This window comes from Crinia signifera, chromosome 9 (assembly GCF_055691185.1).
Source record: "Crinia signifera chromosome 9, ASM5569118v1, whole genome shotgun sequence".
Classification (NCBI taxonomy): Eukaryota; Metazoa; Chordata; class Amphibia; order Anura; family Myobatrachidae; genus Crinia; species Crinia signifera.
In genome coordinates, this window is record NC_139225.1 from 17688736 (window position 1) to 17710131 (window position 21396).

The 21396-nt window shown below is 47.3% G+C and overlaps 1 protein-coding gene across 4 annotated transcripts in view; it reads left to right on the top strand.

The window, feature by feature from the left end:
• Positions 1 to 3149: 3149 nt before the first annotated feature.
• ELK1 (ETS transcription factor ELK1) overlaps positions 3150 to 21396 on the top strand; it is a 19435-nt gene continuing 1188 nt past the window's right edge. The window contains exons 1-8 of one of the 4 annotated variants that reach the window (XR_014460999.1): positions 3150 to 3560; positions 3734 to 3866; positions 4140 to 4348; positions 13848 to 14279; positions 14756 to 15157; positions 15802 to 15903; positions 16661 to 19384; positions 19467 to 21396. The exon at positions 19467 to 21396 is cut by the window's right edge and continues 1188 nt beyond it. Coding sequence is in view for 2 of the 4 variants with exons in the window: in XM_083161231.1 (XP_083017357.1) it covers positions 3854 to 3866; positions 4140 to 4348; positions 13848 to 14279; positions 14756 to 15157; positions 15802 to 15903; positions 16661 to 16759 (1257 nt within the window). In the remaining 2 variants the exon portion in view is untranslated. Of the gene's footprint in view, positions 3561 to 3733; positions 3867 to 4139; positions 4349 to 13847; positions 14280 to 14755; positions 15158 to 15801; positions 15904 to 16660 lie in introns of all 4 variants that reach the window. The other 3 variants (XR_014460998.1, XM_083161231.1, XM_083161232.1) reach the window with 3 other exon arrangements.

Genomic DNA, 21396 nt, shown 5'->3' on the forward strand with positions numbered 1-21396 from the left:
GCTAACAGGTCTGAGCCAGGGGTGCCGGGTGACCTCCCGACAGTCGGGAGCAGAACAATGTTGGGCTTCAGACATAGGTCAAACCTATGGAATCCTATCGGACCCCCGTACCACACCCCTCGTTCACTAACATCTTGATGAATTAGTGCTGAACCACAATTAGTGCAAGTTGCACTGGATGTTTGGTGATCGTGTGTGCCCTACACATGTCATTCAACTCAATATAAGTCACATAAGTTCAGAATACAGTTCTTTTACTGGCCGTGAACGTGTTAAATGGAAGATTGGGTAAACATCCACGCACAGCGCCACCTAGTGCCCACAGTGCCATATAGCGCAGCTGCATGCTATGATCACACCTAACCCTCATACATGGGAGTACTAGAGGTACATTTACTAAAGCGTCTACCAATGAGAAGAGGAGATGTTACCCATAACAATCTATCCGATTTTATTATTTCTCTATTGCATCCAAGAAAATGATAGACAGTATCTCATTGGTTGCCATGGGCAACATCACATCAATAAGGGATTCATGTGGGTCTGCAGGAGAGGAGTGGATCACGGTGATAGAGGCGGTTAACCATTGCTCTGCCAGGATGAGGTGATTTGGGCTGTGACTGTGAAGGTGTTAATAGGAGCTGCTGCCATATTGGACATAAGTTACCATGCCGTGGGTTTCTATGCGCGGAGGAGCTGGCAGTGCAACGGTTAATGATTTTCAAGGCGAGAGTTGGCGTTGGGTAAAGAGTTAAAGGCTATATCTGTTACCATGGTGACAGTGTGACGGGACCTTGCTGCTGCCTGTAATAGATTGCATGCATAGCGTCCCCCTCTGTTACCATGGCAACCACACTTTTGCTGCTGGCAATAATGCAGTGTGCATACTGTGTCACTTAATGTTACCATGGAAACCGCATCTTACCACTGCCTGTAATGGGTGCATGCACAGTATCACCCCCTGTTACCATGGCAACTGAAGCTTAGCACTATCTATAATTGGGTGCATATAAAGTATCACCCTCTGTCACCATGGCACCCATGCCTGGTGCATGCACTGCGTCACCCTCTGTTGCCATAGCAACCATGCCTCTCCTCTGCCTGTAATGGGTGCATGCACTGCGTTACCCTCTGTTACCATGACAATTGCACCTAGCCTCTACCTGTAATGGGTACATGCACTGTGTATCCCTCTGTTACTATGGCAATTGCACCTGGTCTCTGACTGTAATGGGTGCATGCATTGCATCACCCTCTGTTACCATGGCAATTGCACCTAGCTTCTATCTGTTATGGGTACAACATGCACGGCGTATCCCTCTGTTACTATGGCAATTGCACCTGGTCTCTGACTGTAATGGGTGCATGCATTTCGTCACCCTCTGTTACCATGGCAATTGCACCTAGACTGTAATAGGTGCATGATCATTACTATGATATAACAGAGGGTTAGTACATGTCACCCTCTGGGTCCCCTTATTTATTTCGGTTCTTGTGTAGTTTCACGGCGCCAGCATGGCGTGTTGGGTACGCTCACCAAACTATCTAAAATAAAGTAACTTAACTCCATGCCAACGTGGATAGTTCATACCCCCACTATCCACGTTGGCATGGAGTTGATTTTAGATAGCGTGGCTAGTGTAGCGAGCCCCGCAAGGGGACTCAGACGCACGGCGCGCCATGCTGGCGCCGTGAATCTACACAAGTACCTTTATTTCTCTTTGGCACTGTGGAGTTGCACTGCCCACGGGCACTTAAAAATGGGAATCTTGTGCTTTTACCCTCCGTGGCAGCTGGTGCACACAGGGAAGCTGTACATTGACAGACGCAGCAGGAGCAGCCACCTCTGAATCAGACCCTTGTGTATCCTTGCTATAACCTGCCTGGGCTGATTAGTATCTCCCAGTAATTACATATACAGACTACAGCTTGCAGCTCTCTGCAGACAACAATCCTAATTGTCACTAATTGTAATGGCCGTAGTCACATGACAGTCGCTCCATACCATTACTGTATGGGGATATTACATTGGTCAGACAAACGTCCCCCTGGATATAGAAAATATATACATGTTTTACCAGATTCACGGCCAGATGTACTAAGCTTTCAAAAGTGATAAAATGGAGAGTGATAAACCACCAGCCAATCAGCTTCTAACTGCCATGTCACAAGCTGGGATTGAAAAATGTCAGATAAGAGCTGATTTCTTAGTGGTTCAGGTCAACAGCAAACAGCTTGACACATGATAGGATGAGTTTTTCTTGTTTTTTTTTTTTTCTAACCAACTTATTCCTCCCAGTGGGCATAGAGTGAGATTATAATAGTGTGTCGAGCGATGGGAGGGGACGCGGTACACTTATACGCTCAGTAGATTTTGACATTGACATAGACACCAAAAAAAGTGAAATATTCCTTTCCTTTTTGTCAATGATGACCTACCTGTAGCCTATCCCTAGTCCCCGACATTCCCACAGCCTAACGTCCCCGTTGGTGCACAATCCCCCCCCCCCCCCCCATCCTCCGCACATCCCTGTTTAACCAGAGGCTACTCAGACGTCCAATGGTCGCACAGAAGATCCGATGTTACATCATCGGGAGCCAGCAGCGTGTACCAGAACCCAGCAGCCGTTTACTTAATATCCCCCCTGCGCCTTTCACTCCTTGTAGCGCTGGTGCTGCATATCCAGCGTCAGGCCCTACATTCCCCGTCACGTCGGTGCGCTACGGTTAATTTTCCACCAGAAGCTGGGCTCTCAGCGACCGTCTCCGAGTCAGCCCCTCTGTCTCTATAGTCGGCGTAGCGATTCGCGTTACTGCTGAGATCAACGCGTTAAATCTCTCGCCAAGGACATCTGTGTGGAGTTTGTATGTTCTACCAGCATCAGGTGTGTGACTTTCCCTCCCAAGCCCCAAAAACATATTGACGGGTGTATTAATTTTATTTTTTATTTTTAAGTAATTCTTCATTTTAAGTTCAGAAAAAAACAAGGGAAATAATTTTAGGAAAGAATAAAAATACTTGTCCGGTGTATAGGAGGCAGCAGCGGCCATCAGTAGAGGTAGTCGTGCAGGGTCGGCAGTGGGGCCGTAGGGCGAGACACTGACCGTACAGCTGCCGTGGGTATTTCCAGTCTCTTACTATTTATGAGAATGCAGGGCCCTGTGCCTCCTCTCTCCTCCCATGTCACCTCCTCTCTCCTCCTTTCCCTTCTCTCTGACGTGAACTAGGATTTTCTCCTGTGTCTACTGCTGGGAGAAGGGGGAGAGACAGCCAGACGCTGGGGCTTCATAACACCAGGAGGAAACAGAGGGCCAGAGGGCGATGGAGAGGCGAGGGAGCGGAATTTAGAGCGACACCTGTGTATATGTATATAGAAGGCCCTGGAGAAAAACATTCAGCCATTCTCTCTCTTTCTCTTCCCTGTGCCCAGGACCATGTTTCAGACCTGTCTCTCTGCAGCCTTACGGTTGCAGGGACTGGTTGTGAGTCTTGGACCCCCCAGGAGAAGCATGAACCAGGCACCGAACGCTAGGAGGGACGCCTGAGAGACTCCGGACAGGTAAGAGCGGAACCTTGGGGAAAATAATAATAATAATGATGATGAAAAGGAATAAATGTGGGTGATGGAGCGAGGGGGGGTGGGGGGGAGCAAAAGCATGTTGTGCTGTCAATTCATTCGCTGCTTTATCCTGTCCCCTGTTCCTCCCACTCTGTGGCTGCTCTGTCATGCAGTGTACGCTTCTGTAACAACACCATCTACTTGTAAAACGCCATGAGAGCGGGGGAGAGCGATCAGGAGAGTAGCGCAGTGGGGGAGAGTACTGAGCGGTGAGAGGGGAAGCATGGAGCGTAATGAGAGCGTCAGGTGAGATTCAGATGTGATCCCAACATTGGCCGCTGTGCAGTCAATATTGACCCCCACCAAGCTTCTATGTCTCTTTTCTGTCCTTCCACCTCATGGCAATTCTGTCGTCTTCCTAATCTGTGTCCTTCTCTCACCAATCCTCTATCTCTTGTGTCCATGCGCTCGCTTTCATGTTACCTCCGGTGTGAAAGCCATCTTCTCCTCTTTTGCACTGACTGTCACTCTCTCCCCATGTCTCGTGCCCCCGACTTACGCTCTTGTCTGGTATCCCAGAGATGGACCCTTCTGGGACTCTCTGGCAGTTTCTCTTGCAGCTACTGGAGGAGCAGAGCCACCGGCACCTCATCTCCTGGACGTCCAACGATGGGGAATTTAAACTCCTGGATGCCGAGGAGGTCGCCCGACTGTGGGGCCTACGTAAAAACAAGACCAACATGAACTACGACAAGCTGAGCCGCGCTCTGAGATACTACTACGATAAGGTGAGCCGCGCTCTGAGATACTACTACGATAAGGTGAGCCACGCTCTGAGATACTACTACGATAAGGTGAGCCGCGCTCTGAGATACTACTACGATAAGGTGAGCCGCGTTCTGAGATACTACTACGATAAGGTGAGCCGCGCTCTGAGGTACTACTACGATAAGCTGAGCCGCGCTCTGAGATACTACTACGATAAGGTTAGCCACGCTCTGAGATACTACTACGATAAGGTGAGCCACGCTCTGAGATACTACTACGATAAGGTGAGCCGCGCTCTGAGATAGTACTACGATAAGGTGAGCCACGCTCTGAGATACTACTACGATAAGGTGAGCCGCGCTCTGAGATAGTACTACGATAAGGTGAGCCACGCTCTGAGATACTACTACGATAAGGTGAGCCGCGCTCTGAGATACTACTACAATAAGGTGAGCCACGCTCTGAGATACTACTACGATAAGATGAGCCGCGCTCTGAGATATTACTACGATAAGGTGAGCCGCGCTCTGAGATAGTACTACGATAAGGTGAGCCGCGCTCTGAGATACTACTACGATAAGGTGAGCCGCGCTCTGAGATACTACTACGATAAGGTGCGCCGCGCTCTGAGATACTACTACGATAAGGTGCGCCGCGCTCTGAGATAGTACTACGATAAGGTGAGCCGCGCTCTGAGATACTACTACGATAAGGTGAGCCACGCTCTGAGATATTACTATGATAAGGTGAGCCGCGCTCTGAGATACTACTACAATAAAGTGAGCCGCGCTCTGAGATACTACTACGATAAGGTGAGCCGCGCTCTGAGATACTACTACGATAAGGTGAGCCGCGCTCTGAGATACTACTACGATAAGCTGAGCCGCGCTCTGAGATACTACTACGATAAGAGATGTTCGCTGCTGAGATGTTCTTGTGACCACATGAGCTGGGCTCTGGTATATTAGTAAGACCACGTGAGACTAAGCCCTGAGTTAGTGTTAGGACCACGTGAGCTGGGCTCTGGTATATTAGTAAGACCACGTGAGACTAAGCCCTGAGTTATTGTTAGCACCACGTGAGCTGGGCTCTGGTATATTAGTAAGACCACGTGAGACTAAGCCCTGAGTTATTGTTAGGACCACGTGAGCTGGGCTCTGGTATATTAGTAAGACCACAAGAGACTAAGCCCTGAGTTATTGTTAGGACCACGTGAGCTGGCTCTGGTATATTAGTAAGCCCACAAGAGACTAAGCCCTGAGTTAGTGTTAAGACCACGTGAGCTGGGCTCTGGTTATTAGTAAGACCACATGAGACTAAGCCCTGGGTTATTGTTAGGACCACGTGAGCTGGGCTCTGTTATATTAGTAAGACCACAAGAAACTAGGACCTTAGTTATTGTTAGGACCACATGAGCTGGGCTCTGGTATATTAGTAAGACCACGTGAGACTAAGCCCTGAGTTATTGTTAGGACCACGTGAGCTGGCTCTGGTATATTAGTAAGACCACAAGAGACTAGGCCCTGAGTTATCTTAGTATCTTAGTAAGACTTTGTGAGACTAAGCCCTGAGTTATTGTTTTGGCCACATGAGCTGGGCTCTGGTATATTAGTAAGACCACGTGAGACTAAGCCCTGAGTTATTGTTAGGACCACGTGAGCTGGGCTCTGGTATATTAGTAAGACCACAAGAGACTAGGCCCTGAGTTATTGTTAGGACCACGTGAACTGGGCTCTGGTATATTAGTAAGACCACGAGAGACTAGGCCCTGAGTTATTGTTAGGACCACGTGAGCTGGGCTCTGATATATTAGTAAGACCACTAGAGACTAAGCCCTGAGTTATTGTTAGGACCACGTGAGCTGGGCTCTGGTTATTAGTAAGACCACGTGGGACTAAGCCCTGAGTTATTGTTAGGACCACATGAGCTGGGCTCTGTTATATTAGTAAGACCACAAGAAACTAGGACCTTAGTTATTGTTAGGACCACATGAGCTGGGCTCTGGTATATTAGTAAGACCACAAGAGACTAAGCCCTGAGTTATTGTTAGGACCACGTGAGCTGGGCTCTGGTTATTAGTAAGACCACGTGAGACTAAGCCCTGAGTTATTGTTAGGACCACGTGAGCTGGGCTCTGTTATATTAGTAAGACCACAAGAAACTAGGACCTTAGTTATTGTTAGGACCACATGAGATGGGCTCCCGTATATTAGTAAGACCACAAGAGACTAGGACCTGAGTTATTGTTAGGACCACGTGAGCTGGCTCTGGTATATTAGTAATCCCACAAGAGACTAAGCCCTGAGTTAGTGATAGGACCACGTGAGCTGGGCTCTGGTATATTAGTAAGACCACGTGAGACTAAGCCCTGAGTTATTGTTAGGACCACGTGAGCTGGGCTCTGGTATATTAGTAAGACCACAAGAGACTAAGCCCTGAGTTAGTGTTAGGACCACGTGAGCTGGGCTCTGGCTATTAGTAAGACCACATGAGACTAAGCCCTGAGTTATTGTTAGGACCACGTGAGCTGGGCTCTGGTATATTAGTAAGACCACAAGAGACTAGGCCCTGAGTTATTGTTAGGACCACGTGAACTGGGCTCTGGTATATTAGTAAGACCACGAGAGACTAGGCCCTGAGTTATTGTTAGGACCACGTGAGCTGGGCTCTGATATATTAGTAAGACCACTAGAGACTAAGCCCTGAGTTATTGTTAGGACCACGTGAGCTGGGCTCTGGTTATTAGTAAGACCACGTGGGACTAAGCCCTGAGTTATTGTTAGGACCACATGAGCTGGGCTCTGTTATATTAGTAAGACCACAAGAAACTAGGACCTTAGTTATTGTTAGGACCACATGAGCTGGGCTCTGGTATATTAGTAAGACCACAAGAGACTAAGCCCTGAGTTATTGTTAGGACCACGTGAGCTGGGCTCTGGTTATTAGTAAGACCACGTGAGACTAAGCCCTGAGTTATTGTTAGGACCACGTGAGCTGGGCTCTGTTATATTAGTAAGACCACAAGAAACTAGGACCTTAGTTATTGTTAGGACCACATGAGATGGGCTCCCGTATATTAGTAAGACCACAAGAGACTAGGACCTGAGTTATTGTTAGGACCACGTGAGCTGGCTCTGGTATATTAGTAAGCCCACAAGAGACTAAGCCCTGAGTTAGTGATAGGACCACGTGAGCTGGGCTCTGGTATATTAGTAAGACCACGTGAGACTAAGCCCTGAGTTATTGTTAGGACCACGTGAGCTGGGCTCTGGTATATTAGTAAGACCACAAGAGACTAAGCCCTGAGTTAGTGTTAGGACCACGTGAGCTGGGCTCTGGCTATTAGTAAGACCACATGAGACTAAGCCCTGAGTTATTGTTAGGACCACGTGAGCTGGGCTCTGGTATATTAGTAAGACCACAAGAAACTAAGCCCTGAGCTATTGTTAGGACCACGTGAGCTGGCTCTGGTATATTAGTAAGACCACAAGAGACTAAGCCCTGAGTTATTGTAAGGACCACGTAAGCTGGGCTCTGGTATATTAGTAAGACCACGAGAGACTAGGCACTGAGTTATTGTTAAGACCATGTGAGCTGGGCTCTGGTATATTAGTAAGACCACAAGAGACTAAGCCCTGAGTTATTGTTAGGACCACGTGAGCTGGACTCTGTTATATTAGTAAGACCACAAGAAACTAGGACCTGAATTATTGTTAGGACCACGTGAGCTGGGATCTGGTATATTAGTAAGCCCACAAGAGACTAAGCCCTGAGTTAGTGTTAGGACCACGTTAGCTGGGCTCTGGTATATTAGTAAGACCACGTGAGACTAAGCCCTGAGTTATTGTTAGGACCATGTGAGCTGGGCTCTGGTATATTAGTAAGACCACAAGAGACTAAGCCCTGAGTTATTGTTAGGACCACGTGAGCTGGGCTCTGGTTATTAGTAAGACCACATGAGACTAGGTCCTGAGTTATTGTTAGGACCACGTGAGCTGGGCTCTGGTTATTAGTAAGACCACGAGAGACTAGGCCCTGAGTTATTGTTAGGACCACGTGAGCTGGGCTCTAGTATATTAGTAAGACCACAAGAGACTAAGCCCTGAGTAATTGTTAGGACCATGTGAGCTGGGCTCTGTTATATTAGTAAGACCACAAGAAACTAGGACCTGAATTATTGTTAGGACCACGTGAGCTGGGCTCTGGTATATTAGTAAGACCACGCGAGACTAGGCCCTGAGTTAATGTTAGGGCCATGTGAACTGGCTCTGGTTATTAGTAAGACCACGTGAGATTAAGCCCTGAGTTATTGTTAGGACCACGTGAGCTGGGCCATGGTATATTAGTAAGACCACAAGAAACTAAGCCCTGAGCAATTGTTAGGACCACGTGAGCTAGCTCTGGTATATTAGTAAGACCACAAGAGACTAAGCCCTGAGTTATTGTTAGGACCACGTGAGCTGGCTCTGGTATATTAGTTAGACCACAAGAGACTAAGTCCTGAGTTATTGTAAGGACCACGTAAGCTGGGCTCTGTTATATTAGTAAGACAACAAGAGACTAGGCCCTAAGTTATTGTTAGGACCACGTGAGCTAGGCTCTGGTATATTAGTAAGACCACAAGAGACTAAGCCCTGAGTTATTGTTAGGACCACGTGAGCTGGGCTCTGTTATATTAGTAAGACCACAAGAAACTAGGACCTGAATTATTGTTAGGACCACGTGAGCTGGGATCTGGTATATTAGTAAGACCACGCGAGACTAGGCCCTGAGTTAATGTTTGGGCCATGTGAGCTGGCTCTGGTATATAAGGAAGACAACGTGAGACTAAGGGCCTTATTTTGGTTCATTCTTTCTGACAAAATCCTTCTTAGATGGGCAAAACCATATGCACTGCAGGTGGGGCAGGTGTTACTTGTGCAGAGAGAATTAGATTTGGGTGGGGTTTTACTTCAAAGTGAGATCTATATTGCAGTGTAAAAATAAAGAAGTCAGTATTTTCCCTGCACAGAAACAAAATTACTCACCCAAATCTAATTCTCTCTGCACATGTTACATCTGCCCCCCTGCAGTGCACATGGTTTTGTCCATCTAAGAAGGATTTTGTCAGAAAGAATGAACCAAAATAAGGCCCTAAGTCCTAAGTTATTGTTATGACCACATGAGCTGGGCTTTGAGATATTAGTAGAACCAGCTGAATGGAGCGCTAGTATATTACTACAAAAAAAACCTGAGCAATAAAATATTAATTTAACTGTATGAGCTGAGATATTAGTATGTATATTAGTACAACTTGGTCTGTTGAGGTCTGATGTACTGTATTACTATAAACAGGTGATCTTAGCTCTGCAATTAGTATAATCATGTGAGCTTAGCTGTGAGATATTAGTATAATCAGGTGAGTTTAGCTGTGAGATATTAGTATAATCAGGTGAGTTTAGCTGTGAGTTATTAGTATAACCAGGTTAGCTTTGCTGTGATATATTAATATAACCACGTGAGCTTAGCTGTGAGATATTAGTATAATTAGGTGAGCTTAGTTGGAAATATAAGTATAATCAGGTGATCTTAACTGAGATCTTAGTATAAACAGGTAAGCTTAGCTGTGAGATATTAGTATAATCAGGTAAGTTTTGCTGTGAGGTATTCATATAAACAGATGAGTTTAGCTGTGAGATATAAGTAATCTGGTGAGCTTTGCTGTGAAATATCAGGTGAGCTTGAGTTTAACTGTAATATATTAGTGGTTGCCAACCCTGGTCCTCAAGTACCCCCAACAGTGCATGTTTTGCAGGTCTCCACACAGACTCACAAGTGTTATAATTAGCTCCACCTGTGGATCTTTTCAAATGTGCCTGAATAATGAGTGCACCTGCTGGGTGACCTGGAAAACGTGCACTGTTGGGGGTACTTGAGGACCAGGGTTGGGAACCACTATATTAGATAAACAGGTAATCTTAGCTGTTATATAGTATAATCTGGCAAATTTATCTGTTAAATATTAGTATAAATAAGTGAGCTTTGTTATGACATATTTGTATAACCAGGTGAGCTTAGCTGTGAGAAGATATAAGTACTAGGTGATTCATCGCGCCCTACGGGCGCTCTTCACACCGTCGTAAGGGGCTGCGCCCCCTTAATTTGTGAACATTTGTATATGAGAAAGATGGTTAGAATTGTATGAAAGATGGCCTGTATTGCAACTTGAGTTATAGGTGAAATGTGTTAAATAGAGAGCATATGATGTGGAAGGGGGTGTGTATTGTTTTGTTTAATTAAAAAGCGGTTACAGAGTAAGATGTACATTGATAGTGTGGAGGGTACAGTGACATTTGTGGGTGTGGGGGGGGGCTGTGTGTGCATGTTGTTTAGGTGTGTGTGTGCAATAGTATAGTAGGGTGTTTCTGAGTCAGCGGCTCCCCACTGGTGGAGGTCACGACACAGGAAAACAGGAGGCTGGGTAGTGATAGGGGTGTGTGGGCATAAGGGGGACTAAAGAGGAGGGTGGGAGATACTGTGCAGCTTCTGCCAGTGGGTGAGGGTCCAGCGTGGCAGTACAGGAGTACAGGATGGTGGCCCTTAGTCAGTGTCTCCTCCTACTGGGTGGGAGTTCGGGTGCATGAGAGCAGGAGGCTGGGCTATGAGGCATGATAGGGGCATGTGGGCAAAACAGCGTCAGCGACTCCCCAGTGGTGGAAGTTACGGTTCAGGAGAGCAGGAAGCTGGGTAGTGATAGGGGTGTGTGAGTATACAGGGGACTAAAGAGGGGCTTAGGGGTGCCGTGAATTGCGGGAGGGGCGCGGGGGGTGCCGTGAATCAAGGGAGGGGGGGCGCAGGTGTCGGCGAATCGCGGGAGAGGGCGGGGGTCCGCAAAGCGTTGGAGGGGGCGTGAATTGCGCGAGGGGGGGTTGCGAATCGCGGGAGGGGGGTGCGCTGGGGGTCCGTGAATTGCGGTGGGGGGGGGGCACAGGGCGCGATGAATCACCTAGTTGGTTATATATTCTTGTAGAAGGATGTTGCTGTCATTCAGAATGCATTTACATAAACAGTAATAGTAGCAGTAAAAGGTCTGACTTAAAACACCTACAGTAAAACAGAACAGGTGTTATATATTATACAAAGAATTGGTTGACGATGTGTAGGTTGACGTGCACATAGTTCATAGTTGTCACTGGAAAAAAATTGCTACAAGAAAAAATCAACACAGAAAGTTCAACACATGTAAATGTTGACATAAGTGTGGCACTTCATCGGTGTCCATGTCGACACATGAGAATAATTATGAAAACATTCAAAAAAAGAAAAATAAATCTTAAAAAACTCATGTCAACCTTTTTCATTGTCGACCATAGCCTCATAGAGGTGAGGGGTGTCCGCGAATCACGGGAGGAGGGGTCGTGGGTGGATGCCGTGAATTGCGGGAGGGGGGGTCGCGGGGGGGTGGTGTGTGGGTGCCGCGAATCGTGGGAGGCGCGGGGGGTTGCAGTGAATCGCGGGAGGGTGGGTCGCGGGGGCGTGGGGTTGCCGCAATGACAGGAGGGGGGTCAGGGGTGGGGAATCGCGGTAGGGGGGGTCGTGGGGGGCACCGTGAACCGCGGGAGGGGGGGCCCGGGGGGTTGACGCAAATTGCGGGGGGTGTGCTGCAAATCGCGGGAGGGGGGTCGCGGGGCGTGCCGCGGTGAGGGGTGTCCGCGAATCACGGGAGGAGGGGTCGTGGGTGGATGCCGTGAATTGCAGGAGGGGGGATCGCGGGGGGGGTTGTGTGGGTGCCGCGAATCGTGGGAGGCGCGGGGGGTTGCAGTGAATCGCGGGAGGGTGGGTCGCGGGGGCGGGGGTTTGCCGCAATGACAGGAGGGGGGGTCAGGGGTGGGGAATCGCGGTAGGGGGGGTCGTGGGGGGCACCGTGAACCGCGGGAGGGGGGGCCCGGGGGGTTGGCGCAAATTGCGGGGGGTGTGCTGCAAATCGCGGGATGGGGGTCGCGGGGCGTGCTGCGAATCGCCACAAGAAAAAATCAAAACATGTAAATGTTGTCATAAGTGTGGCACTTCATTGGTGTCCATGTCGACACATGAGAATGAATATGAAAACATTGAAAAAGTGAAAAATAAATCGTGTCAACCTTTTTCATTGTCGACCATAGCCAAGTCAGTGTTTTGCATGTGCCATTTAATCGTGGGGATGCCGTGAATGGGGTGGGGGGGGGAGGGAGGGAGGTGCATACCTTCCAACATGACCCTCTCCAGGAGGGACACATTGCTCTGTTTCTGGACTTTCTTCTTAATTTATGGATTACCATCACCTGTGCTTAAACACCTTTCTTATCAATTACCCTGTTTAAAACAGGTGATGACAATCATAAATTAAGATGGAAGTCCACAAACAGAGCATTCTGTCCCTCCTGGAGAGGGTCATGTTGGGAGGTATGTGGGGCGCTCACCTGGTGTGTCTGGTGAGTAGTTGTGTCGTTGCTGTGTAACATGGAGAGGCAGAGGGTGTCTGGCACTGTCTGTGGGCTCACTGGGCTGGTTCTCTGTCATGTGAGTCAGTCATGTGAGTCAGAGGCTCCACCCAGCGTTACATCTCCAGACACACTTTGAGTGACAGATGTAGCCAAATATATAAGAGATAAGCAGGTGAGCTTAGCTGTGAGATATTAGTATAACCAGGTTAGCTTAGTTGTGAGATGATATTAGTATAAGCAGATGAGTTTAGCTGTGAGATATTACTATAACCAGGTTAGAAGATGTTAGTATAATCAAGTGAGGTTAGCTGTGAGATATTAGTATAAGCAGGTGAGCTTAGCTATGTGATATTAGTATAACCAGATAAGCTTAGCTGTGAGATATTAGTATTTTCAGATGAGTTTAGCTGTGAGATATTAGTATAATCAGGTGAGCTTTGCTGTGAGATATTAGTATAACCAGGTAAGCTTTGCTATAAGATATTATTATAATCAGGTGAGCTTTGCTGGGAGATATTAGTATAACTAGGTAACCTTTGTTGTGAGATATTAATATAACCAGGTAAGCTTTGCTGTGAGATATTAGTATAATCAGATGAGCTTAGCTGTGAGATATTAGTATACTCAGATGAGTTTAGCTGTGAGATATTAGTATAATCAGGTGAACTTAGCTGTGAGATATTAGTATAACCAGGTAAGCTTTGCTGTGAGTTATTAGTATAATCAGGTGAGCTTTGCTGGGAGATATTAGTATAAACAGGTAAGCTTTGTTGTGAGATATAAGTATAACCAGGTAAGCTTTGCTGTGAGATATTAGTATAATCAGGTGAGCTTTGCCGTGAGATATTATAACCGGGTAAGCTTTGCTGTGAGATATTAGTATAATCAGATGAGCTTTGCCGTGAGATATTATAACCAGGTTAGCTTTGCTGTGAGATATTAGTATAATCAGATGAGCTTAGCTGTTAGATATTAGTGTAACCAGGTAAGCTTTGCTGTGAGATATTAGTCTTATCAGGTGAGCTTTGCTGTGAGTTTGTTTTAATTTTTGTTTCAGAATATCATCAAGAAAGTCAGTGGACAAAAGTTTGTGTACAAGTTTGTGTGCTATCCAGATCCCGGCAACTGCGAGACCGCAAAGGAGAATGGCAAATGTAGCGAGGCGGTGCCTGAACTGACCCAGCCTCCCAGATCCGGAGACAGCTCGCCCTATGTCCCAAAGATGTCGAGGAGCAGCCCCAAGACCAGCCGCAATGAATACATGCGCTCCGGCCTCTACTCCACTTTCACCATCCAATCGCTGCAGTCTCCACCTGCCACACAGAACAAATCTAGCAAACTGGAAGTCTTGACCCCAACTGAAGCTCCACTCTTGCAAGAGGACAAAAGTCAAAGCTTTGACATCCCATCATACGAGGCAGCAGAACAGAGCGACGGAGACCTGTCAGTAGAAGTCAACATCCAAAGCTCCAAAGAACTACAGCTACACGTAAGGACTATTTGTACATCTATACCGGTCCGATATGGTGGTGGAGGGCGTAGGACAGGCAGCTAGTTGCCACGGTGGTACTGGGATCCCTAATAAGTGCCTTTAAGGTATGACCCAGTCTTACCTATAACACTAGAGGCTACTGATATTGGATCCAGGAATATCTCTGGTAGCATCCATGGTGGAGCCTCAAGCAACCAGTAGCTGGGTAGTCTCTCTCAAACTGGGTCAGGACCTGGTTTGCTCCAGCAATATCCTGGTATCATAGGGTTGTCCACTTCTCATCAACACTTCCCACTTGGTGGTTCTTTACTGAGACCTCCACCTACAACAGCTCCTTGCAAATACATTTAGGTTCTGGTCCACTACACCTGACAGAACCCTTAATATGTATACAAATCTCCTAGACAGCAAGCATTATTTTAGGGGCAGCCAGTCTTCTCAGAACAAATATCTAACCTCTCCTTCCTATATAGGTGACCGTAGATCCACCAACTCCTGAAATAAAGGTCGAAGGCCCTCTTGAAGACACAGCCACCGACATTGATGACCTGTCCGAGCCTCAGGTCTTTCTTGCTTCTCTCCCTGAGTTGAAGACCTTGGTGACGGATCAGCCACTTGCCCAGGAGATTTTGGTCGTGATTAACTCTCCAGAGAATGATGATGTAAAGATGAAGACAGAGCCCCACGAGGAGGACAAGAAGGAGGACAACCCTACCCCAGTTACATGTCCTGAGGGACAACCTGTGAAAGGAAAGAAGCCAAAAGACTTAGAACTTCCATTCTCATCGGTCATAGGACATGAGAAGATGAACGTTACAGTTAACTCCTTACTGGCTCCTGGAAGTGCGTCTTCAGTCATCACCTCTCATTCACTGGTAAGAGGCATGAGGTCAATATGAGAAAAAAGCCGACACAAGCAAAAAGCTGACAGGAAAATGCTTGAGTTTTTCACATTGTTTTTTGTGTCAGTGTCGTCACCTGTCAGTATGGACCCCCAATTACTGTAGCACCTAGTCTTCTAAATTGCAGTTCAATTGGTCTACTCAGCAGCACCAGGATGGGTGTGGTATGGCGGTTTGACAGGGGGGATCCCGACGGTCAGGATCCGGATGTTGGAACCCCTACTGCCAGTGCTCCGACAGGGGGGCGAGAGCAAAGAAGCTCCTTGCGGGCTTGGTGGCTCGCTTCACTTGCCACAGGTGCTATTCTCCTTCTATGGGGGTCGTGGACAAGGGAGAATAGCCCCAGTGAGTCAGGGTCCCCCCTGTCTGAGCCCCGGCCGTCAGGATTCTGACGTCGGAATACTGACCGTCGGGATCCCCCCTGTCGGGCACCCAACCAGGACATCCAGTTACAATGTAACAGTATTGTCAGCGCCGGCGGCTGAGTGCGCCTGAACGGTGCAACACTAGACTTGCTTCCCCAGCGCCATCTGTTTGCTGTTATTTGGTGGTATCCTTTCCATTTAAATGTATAAAGACAAAAACATTTAATGATGGTGCTTTTTGTGTGTTTTCAGACTCCTCTACTGCTCACCCCAAGTTCACTGCCACCGTCTATCCATTTCTGGAGCACCCTCAGCCCGATCGCCCCCCGAAGTCCTGCAAAGTTGTCCTTCCAGGTAAGTTTGGCTGTCCAGTTCTCACAGCAGCACAGAGTATATCAGGAGATGGGTGATGTGTCAGTGAGGACAGGGCTGCATGTGACAGGGACAGTGACATGATGTGAGGAGAGGAATGGAAGCAGCAGGAAGCCACAGACTGCGAGTTATATAGTGGGAGGAGCAGGGTCCCCAGCAGCACAGAGTATATCAGGAGATAAGGGATGTGTCATTGAGGACAGGGTTGCATGTGACCGGGAAGTGACGTGGTGTCAGGAGGGGAATGGGGGCAGCAGGAAGCCACAGACTGAGAGTTGTATAGTTGGAGGAACAGGGTCCCCAGCAGCACCGAGTATATCAGGAGATGAGGGATGTGTCAGTGAGGACAGGGCTACATGTGACAGGGGCAGTGACATGATGTGAGGAGGGGAATGGCGGCAGCAGGAGGCCACAGACTGAGAGTTATATAGTTGGAGGAGCAGGGTCCCCCGCAGCACAGATTATATCAGGAGATGAGAGATGTCTGTGAGGACAGGGCTGTATGTGACAGGGGCAGTGACATGATGTGAGGAGGGGAATGGGGGCAGCAGGAAGCCACAGACTGAGAGTTATATAGTGGGAGGAGCAGGGTCCCCAGCAGCACAGATTATATCAGGAGATGAGAGATGTCTGTGAGGACAGGGCTGCATGTGACAGGGGCAGTGGCATGATGTGAGGAGGGGAATGGGAGCATTCCCTATGATTCTCTGACTTATCCCAATCACTTTCATTATTCTAGTTCCCAACCAACGGAAGCAACCAGATCCATGTTCCGACCCTCAGCGTTGATGGACTTTCTACCCCGGTTGTCCTGTCACCTGGACCTCAAAAGCCATAAAGAGCCCCGTGAGCTGTTACCTCTAATTTCCCGCCAGGACACGTTATTTTATCTCTTCACACCCATGAGAATTTCCTTGGGATCCAAGATAGCTTTCTGTCTGTGTCATCTGCTGAAAGAGATGCGTGTTTTGTGTACTCGCAGCCTAAGTGTCAGGCGGGGTGCATTCCGGGCTGGTAAACCCAACTTTGGATGTCCACGTTGGTGTCTAGTCCAGTGCATGGCCCACTGCGCGGAGGCTGAACCTCCTGTCCTTTCACCTGTTGATGGAGTCTGGCTCTAGGCACACAGGAGTGCCCAGAGTCCATCGCGGGGGGACACCATACATGGTGGAGAGCTTCAGTCAGACTGTTAAGCTCAGTCATGTGGAGGATTCGTTATTTGGAGCGATGTGGAAGATGAAACAATAGAACGCTGCACTTTGACGGCAATCAGCCGCTTTCTGGAGAGAATTTTTATTTTTGGTATCACGTTTGTTGGTCGTGGAAATGTCCACCCACAACTTGGTCACCGGAAGTCGTATCGGAATGAGTTCACCTTGACCAATTCATGCGGTCAACCCCTTGATCATTAATTTATTGAAATTTTTTAACCTTTAAATCTTATTTTCAATGAACGTGAGATAACGATAATCATTTCCTGTTCGATGCAACGCTCGACAAAGAGACCCGGTAATGATAAATATTGATTTTGGTTGTGTTGGAATTTGCATAAGGGGAACCTGTCAGTGATGTTCCTTTGATAGAGGTGATAAATATCATTGGGAACCAAATAGAAAGACTTCCTAACAGAGATAGGCTGGGCAATGTTAAAGCTGTGAGTTACAAAATGGCTGACAGGATGGATTCAAGATGGCTCCCACTTGGCTTGAGCAAACATAAAAGTCTACCTACATGATGGAACACAGTTTCCAGGTAGATCAGAAAATGCAGTTTCCACTTAAATGAATGAAGCGGTGACATATTTTAAGGAAGGTGTGTCAGCGTCATCCTGAAAACATGGCAGTGTCATATTAATACAGCACAGATAACCTGCCGGTGTCTCTGTTAATAAGCCACAAATGCCACAGACCTCTCGTCTATGGAGTGTGATAACCTAGTTTATGTTGTTACCGAGATTTTGGAACTCAGAGTCACACGTCTTAGGGAGCTTGTCTCACCTCCTTTCGAGCAGCATAATATTCAGCAGCTAAAAAGAAAAGAGAGAGAGAGACTAAATTTAGGCTTTGCGTTGCTACCCTTTTTGGGTTGTTTTTATATTTCTTTCCTTAACACTTAATTATCTCCCAATCTGCTTTTAGAATGTCCCTACCCCCCTCTTTGTCTATTACACGGAGGACTGTTTCTGGATCCATGCCGACGGATTTATAAAGAAAAGTCTCTTAGTTATGATCAGGATCGGTCTAGAATAGAGGCGCGCCAGCTGCAGAAAGGGGGTTCATTGGTCTGTTTTTGTGCACCTGATTGTCATATGCTTTGGGATCCCACCACAATTTCTGACAGACACATGATGTTTCTACATGCTGAGCCACCATGGTCTAGAAAGGGACATATATATATATATATATATATATATATATATATATATATATATATATATATATATATATAGTATAATTGGACATACAAATTTTATTTGTATTTTTTTCTTACTTGGTGGGAAGCAGGTTCTGTTGTCAAACCCCCAAACTCACACCCCCCCATCTGGATGTATGTGTATATATATATATATATATATATATATATATATAATATATATTCCTAATGTTCATCAGCTAGACCTATTTCCACAATATCCACCGATGCAATGAGAATTGTGACCGATCGTTAAGATGGGGATCCGCGGCTCCTACAGGTGTCTCCAACCGCATTCGCCTTTTTAACTACACATAATTGCACAGCCGCTTCCTCGCGCCCCGTGTGATTCCTTGCCAATAGGAAGTAGACCCTGAGGCCGCCGCCTCCCTGGTCTTGTTTGTAGACCCGCCCATGAGGAGCCAGGACATTCCCATATAAGCCCCTCCCTTTTTTGCCTCATGCCTCATCTACATTTCCCTCCTTTGCAATATACTACTGGGGATCCTGGGGAAGGTTTGGTGCTAAGACGATTGAAATAAAGGTTTCACAGCTATCTGTATTAATATCCTTGGTATTATTATTAATAATAATAATAATAATAATGCCCTATTTAAAACCTAGGGGGATATGTTTTAAAGCTTGGAATGGTATAAAGTAGTAGCTGTCAACTGTAATTTTTTAAACAGAGATGGCAACATGACAGTTAGGGGCTGACTGGCTGGTACTTTATCTCTCTCTTAGCTTTGATACATCTCTCCCCTAGTGTTGGCAACCATGCTTCCCCCCATGTCCGATATTGTCGGTCCCCTCTCCTAGTACCGCTGTGAATACTTTTCAGTGCTACGCTGCTTTCTATATTGTCGCTGTATATAATAATATGATGTTCGTTGTGTGTTTCCCCCCTTTTCTTATTAGTGGAACAGTCTCTATCTCACATTCCCTTCTGGTGGTCTGAGACCACCTATTCCAAAGAACTCCTCAGGAATGTTCCACGTATGCCAGATGGAGGGGGAGCCCGGGGACACCTCCTGAACACAGACATTTCAGGGTAACTTATTTTAACTTTTGGGGGGGTGGAACCCCTGTGGCTCCCCCTCATCTTTCCTAAGGCCTTTCTCTTTTAACCGCAGGGGCGTCTTGTCCTTGAAAGGGCTTCTGGGAAAACCACATTTTCCAGCGCAGCGTGACCATGCGCGCTTAGTGAGGTCACAGGCTGCTCTCTCCAGCAGTTCACCGGCTGAGTATATGATGGAGAACTTTATCTTTGCTGCTGAAATTGCCGAGCGCAGCGTGGTTCCGGCTGTATGCATTTTGCAGATCCCTCCCGGACCCGCACCGTCGCTCCTTGACATCAGATAGAACTATCTTTTGGGGGTTGGGGGAATGTTTGCCAAATTTCTTGTTTGAAGTCACATAGTTTCTAACAAATATGGAATCATGCATGCTGTTGCCCATATCATCCAATCAGATTCCAGCTTTCATTTAGCTAGTAGGTATTATAGAATGGTAGCTGCAATCTGATTGGTTGCTGTGTAGGTAACGCCTTTATGTTAATTTTAATAGATTTTCTAGTTGGGCCTTTATAGTGCTCTTGGTGGACACCGGTAGCATGTCCTGCTGGACACTGGAAGCAAGTCTTGCTGGACACCAATAGCCCATCCTGCTGGACACCGAAAGCACGTCCTGATGGACACCATTAGCACGTCCTGATGGACACCATTAGCACGTCCTGATGGACACCATTAGCACGTCCTGATGGACACCATTAGCACGTCCTGATGGACACCATTAGCACGTCCTGATGGACACCATTAGCACGTCCTGATGGACACCATTAGCACGTCCTGATGGACACCATTAGCACGTCCTGGTGGGCACTGGTAGCACGTCCTGGTTGACACCGGTAGCACTTCCTGCTGGACACCAAAAGCACGTCCTGATGGACACCATTGGCACTTCCTAGTGGACCCCTTTAGCACGTTCAAGTGGACACCAGAAGCATGTCCTGCTGCACACTGAAAGCATGTCCCAGTGGACACCATTAGCACGTCCTGATGGACACCATTAGCACATCCTGGTTGACAATGGTAGCACATCCTGCTGCTCACTGAAAGCATGTCCCGGTGGACACCATTATCACGTCCTGATGGATACCATTAGCATGTCCTGATGGACACCATTAGCATGTCCTGATGGATACCATTAGCATGTCCTGATGGACACCATTAGCACGTCCCGATGGACACAGTTACCACGTCCCGGTGGACACCATTAGCACGTCCTGATGGTCACCATTAGCACATCCTGGTTGACAATGGTAGCACATCCTGCTGCTCACTGAAAGCATGTCCCGGTGGACACCATTATCACGTCCTGATGGACACCATTAGCATGTCCTGATGGACACCATTAGCATGTCCTGATGGACACCATTAGCATGTCCTGATGGACACCATTAGCATGTCCTGATGGACACCGTTAGCATGTCCTGATGGACACCGTTAGCATGTCCTGATGGACACCGTTAGCATGTCCTGATGGACACCGTTAGCATGTCCTGATGGACACCGTTAGCACGTCCTGATGGACACCGTTAGCACGTCCTGATGGTCACCGTTAGCACGTCCCGGTGGACACCGTTAGCACGTCCCGGTGGACACAGTCAGCACGTCCCAGTGGACACAGTCAGCACGTCCCGGTGGATACCATTAGCACATGCAGACTGTCAACAACTGCGTGCTCAGTGAGGGGACCCGGTAACATCGCTGAGCAATATCGTTGAGGCATATCGCCCAGTGTGTATGCACCTTTAATCCCCATATGCCAGGGGTTCCCAATCTTTTTCTAGAGTATCATAATTTTTCCGCGGCACCCCTAGGCCCTAAAAAATATATATCAAATTAAGTAGATTGTGTTTATATGTGCTTCTTAGGGTCAGTTATGTGGTACATGGCAGGATTTGGTTCTGATTGTACACATTTTATGATTGGCAGCCGCCAGCACTGGTTTTGTCTATAAATAATTGATCATAAATAATTTGAATTGCTCCTGGATGACCAA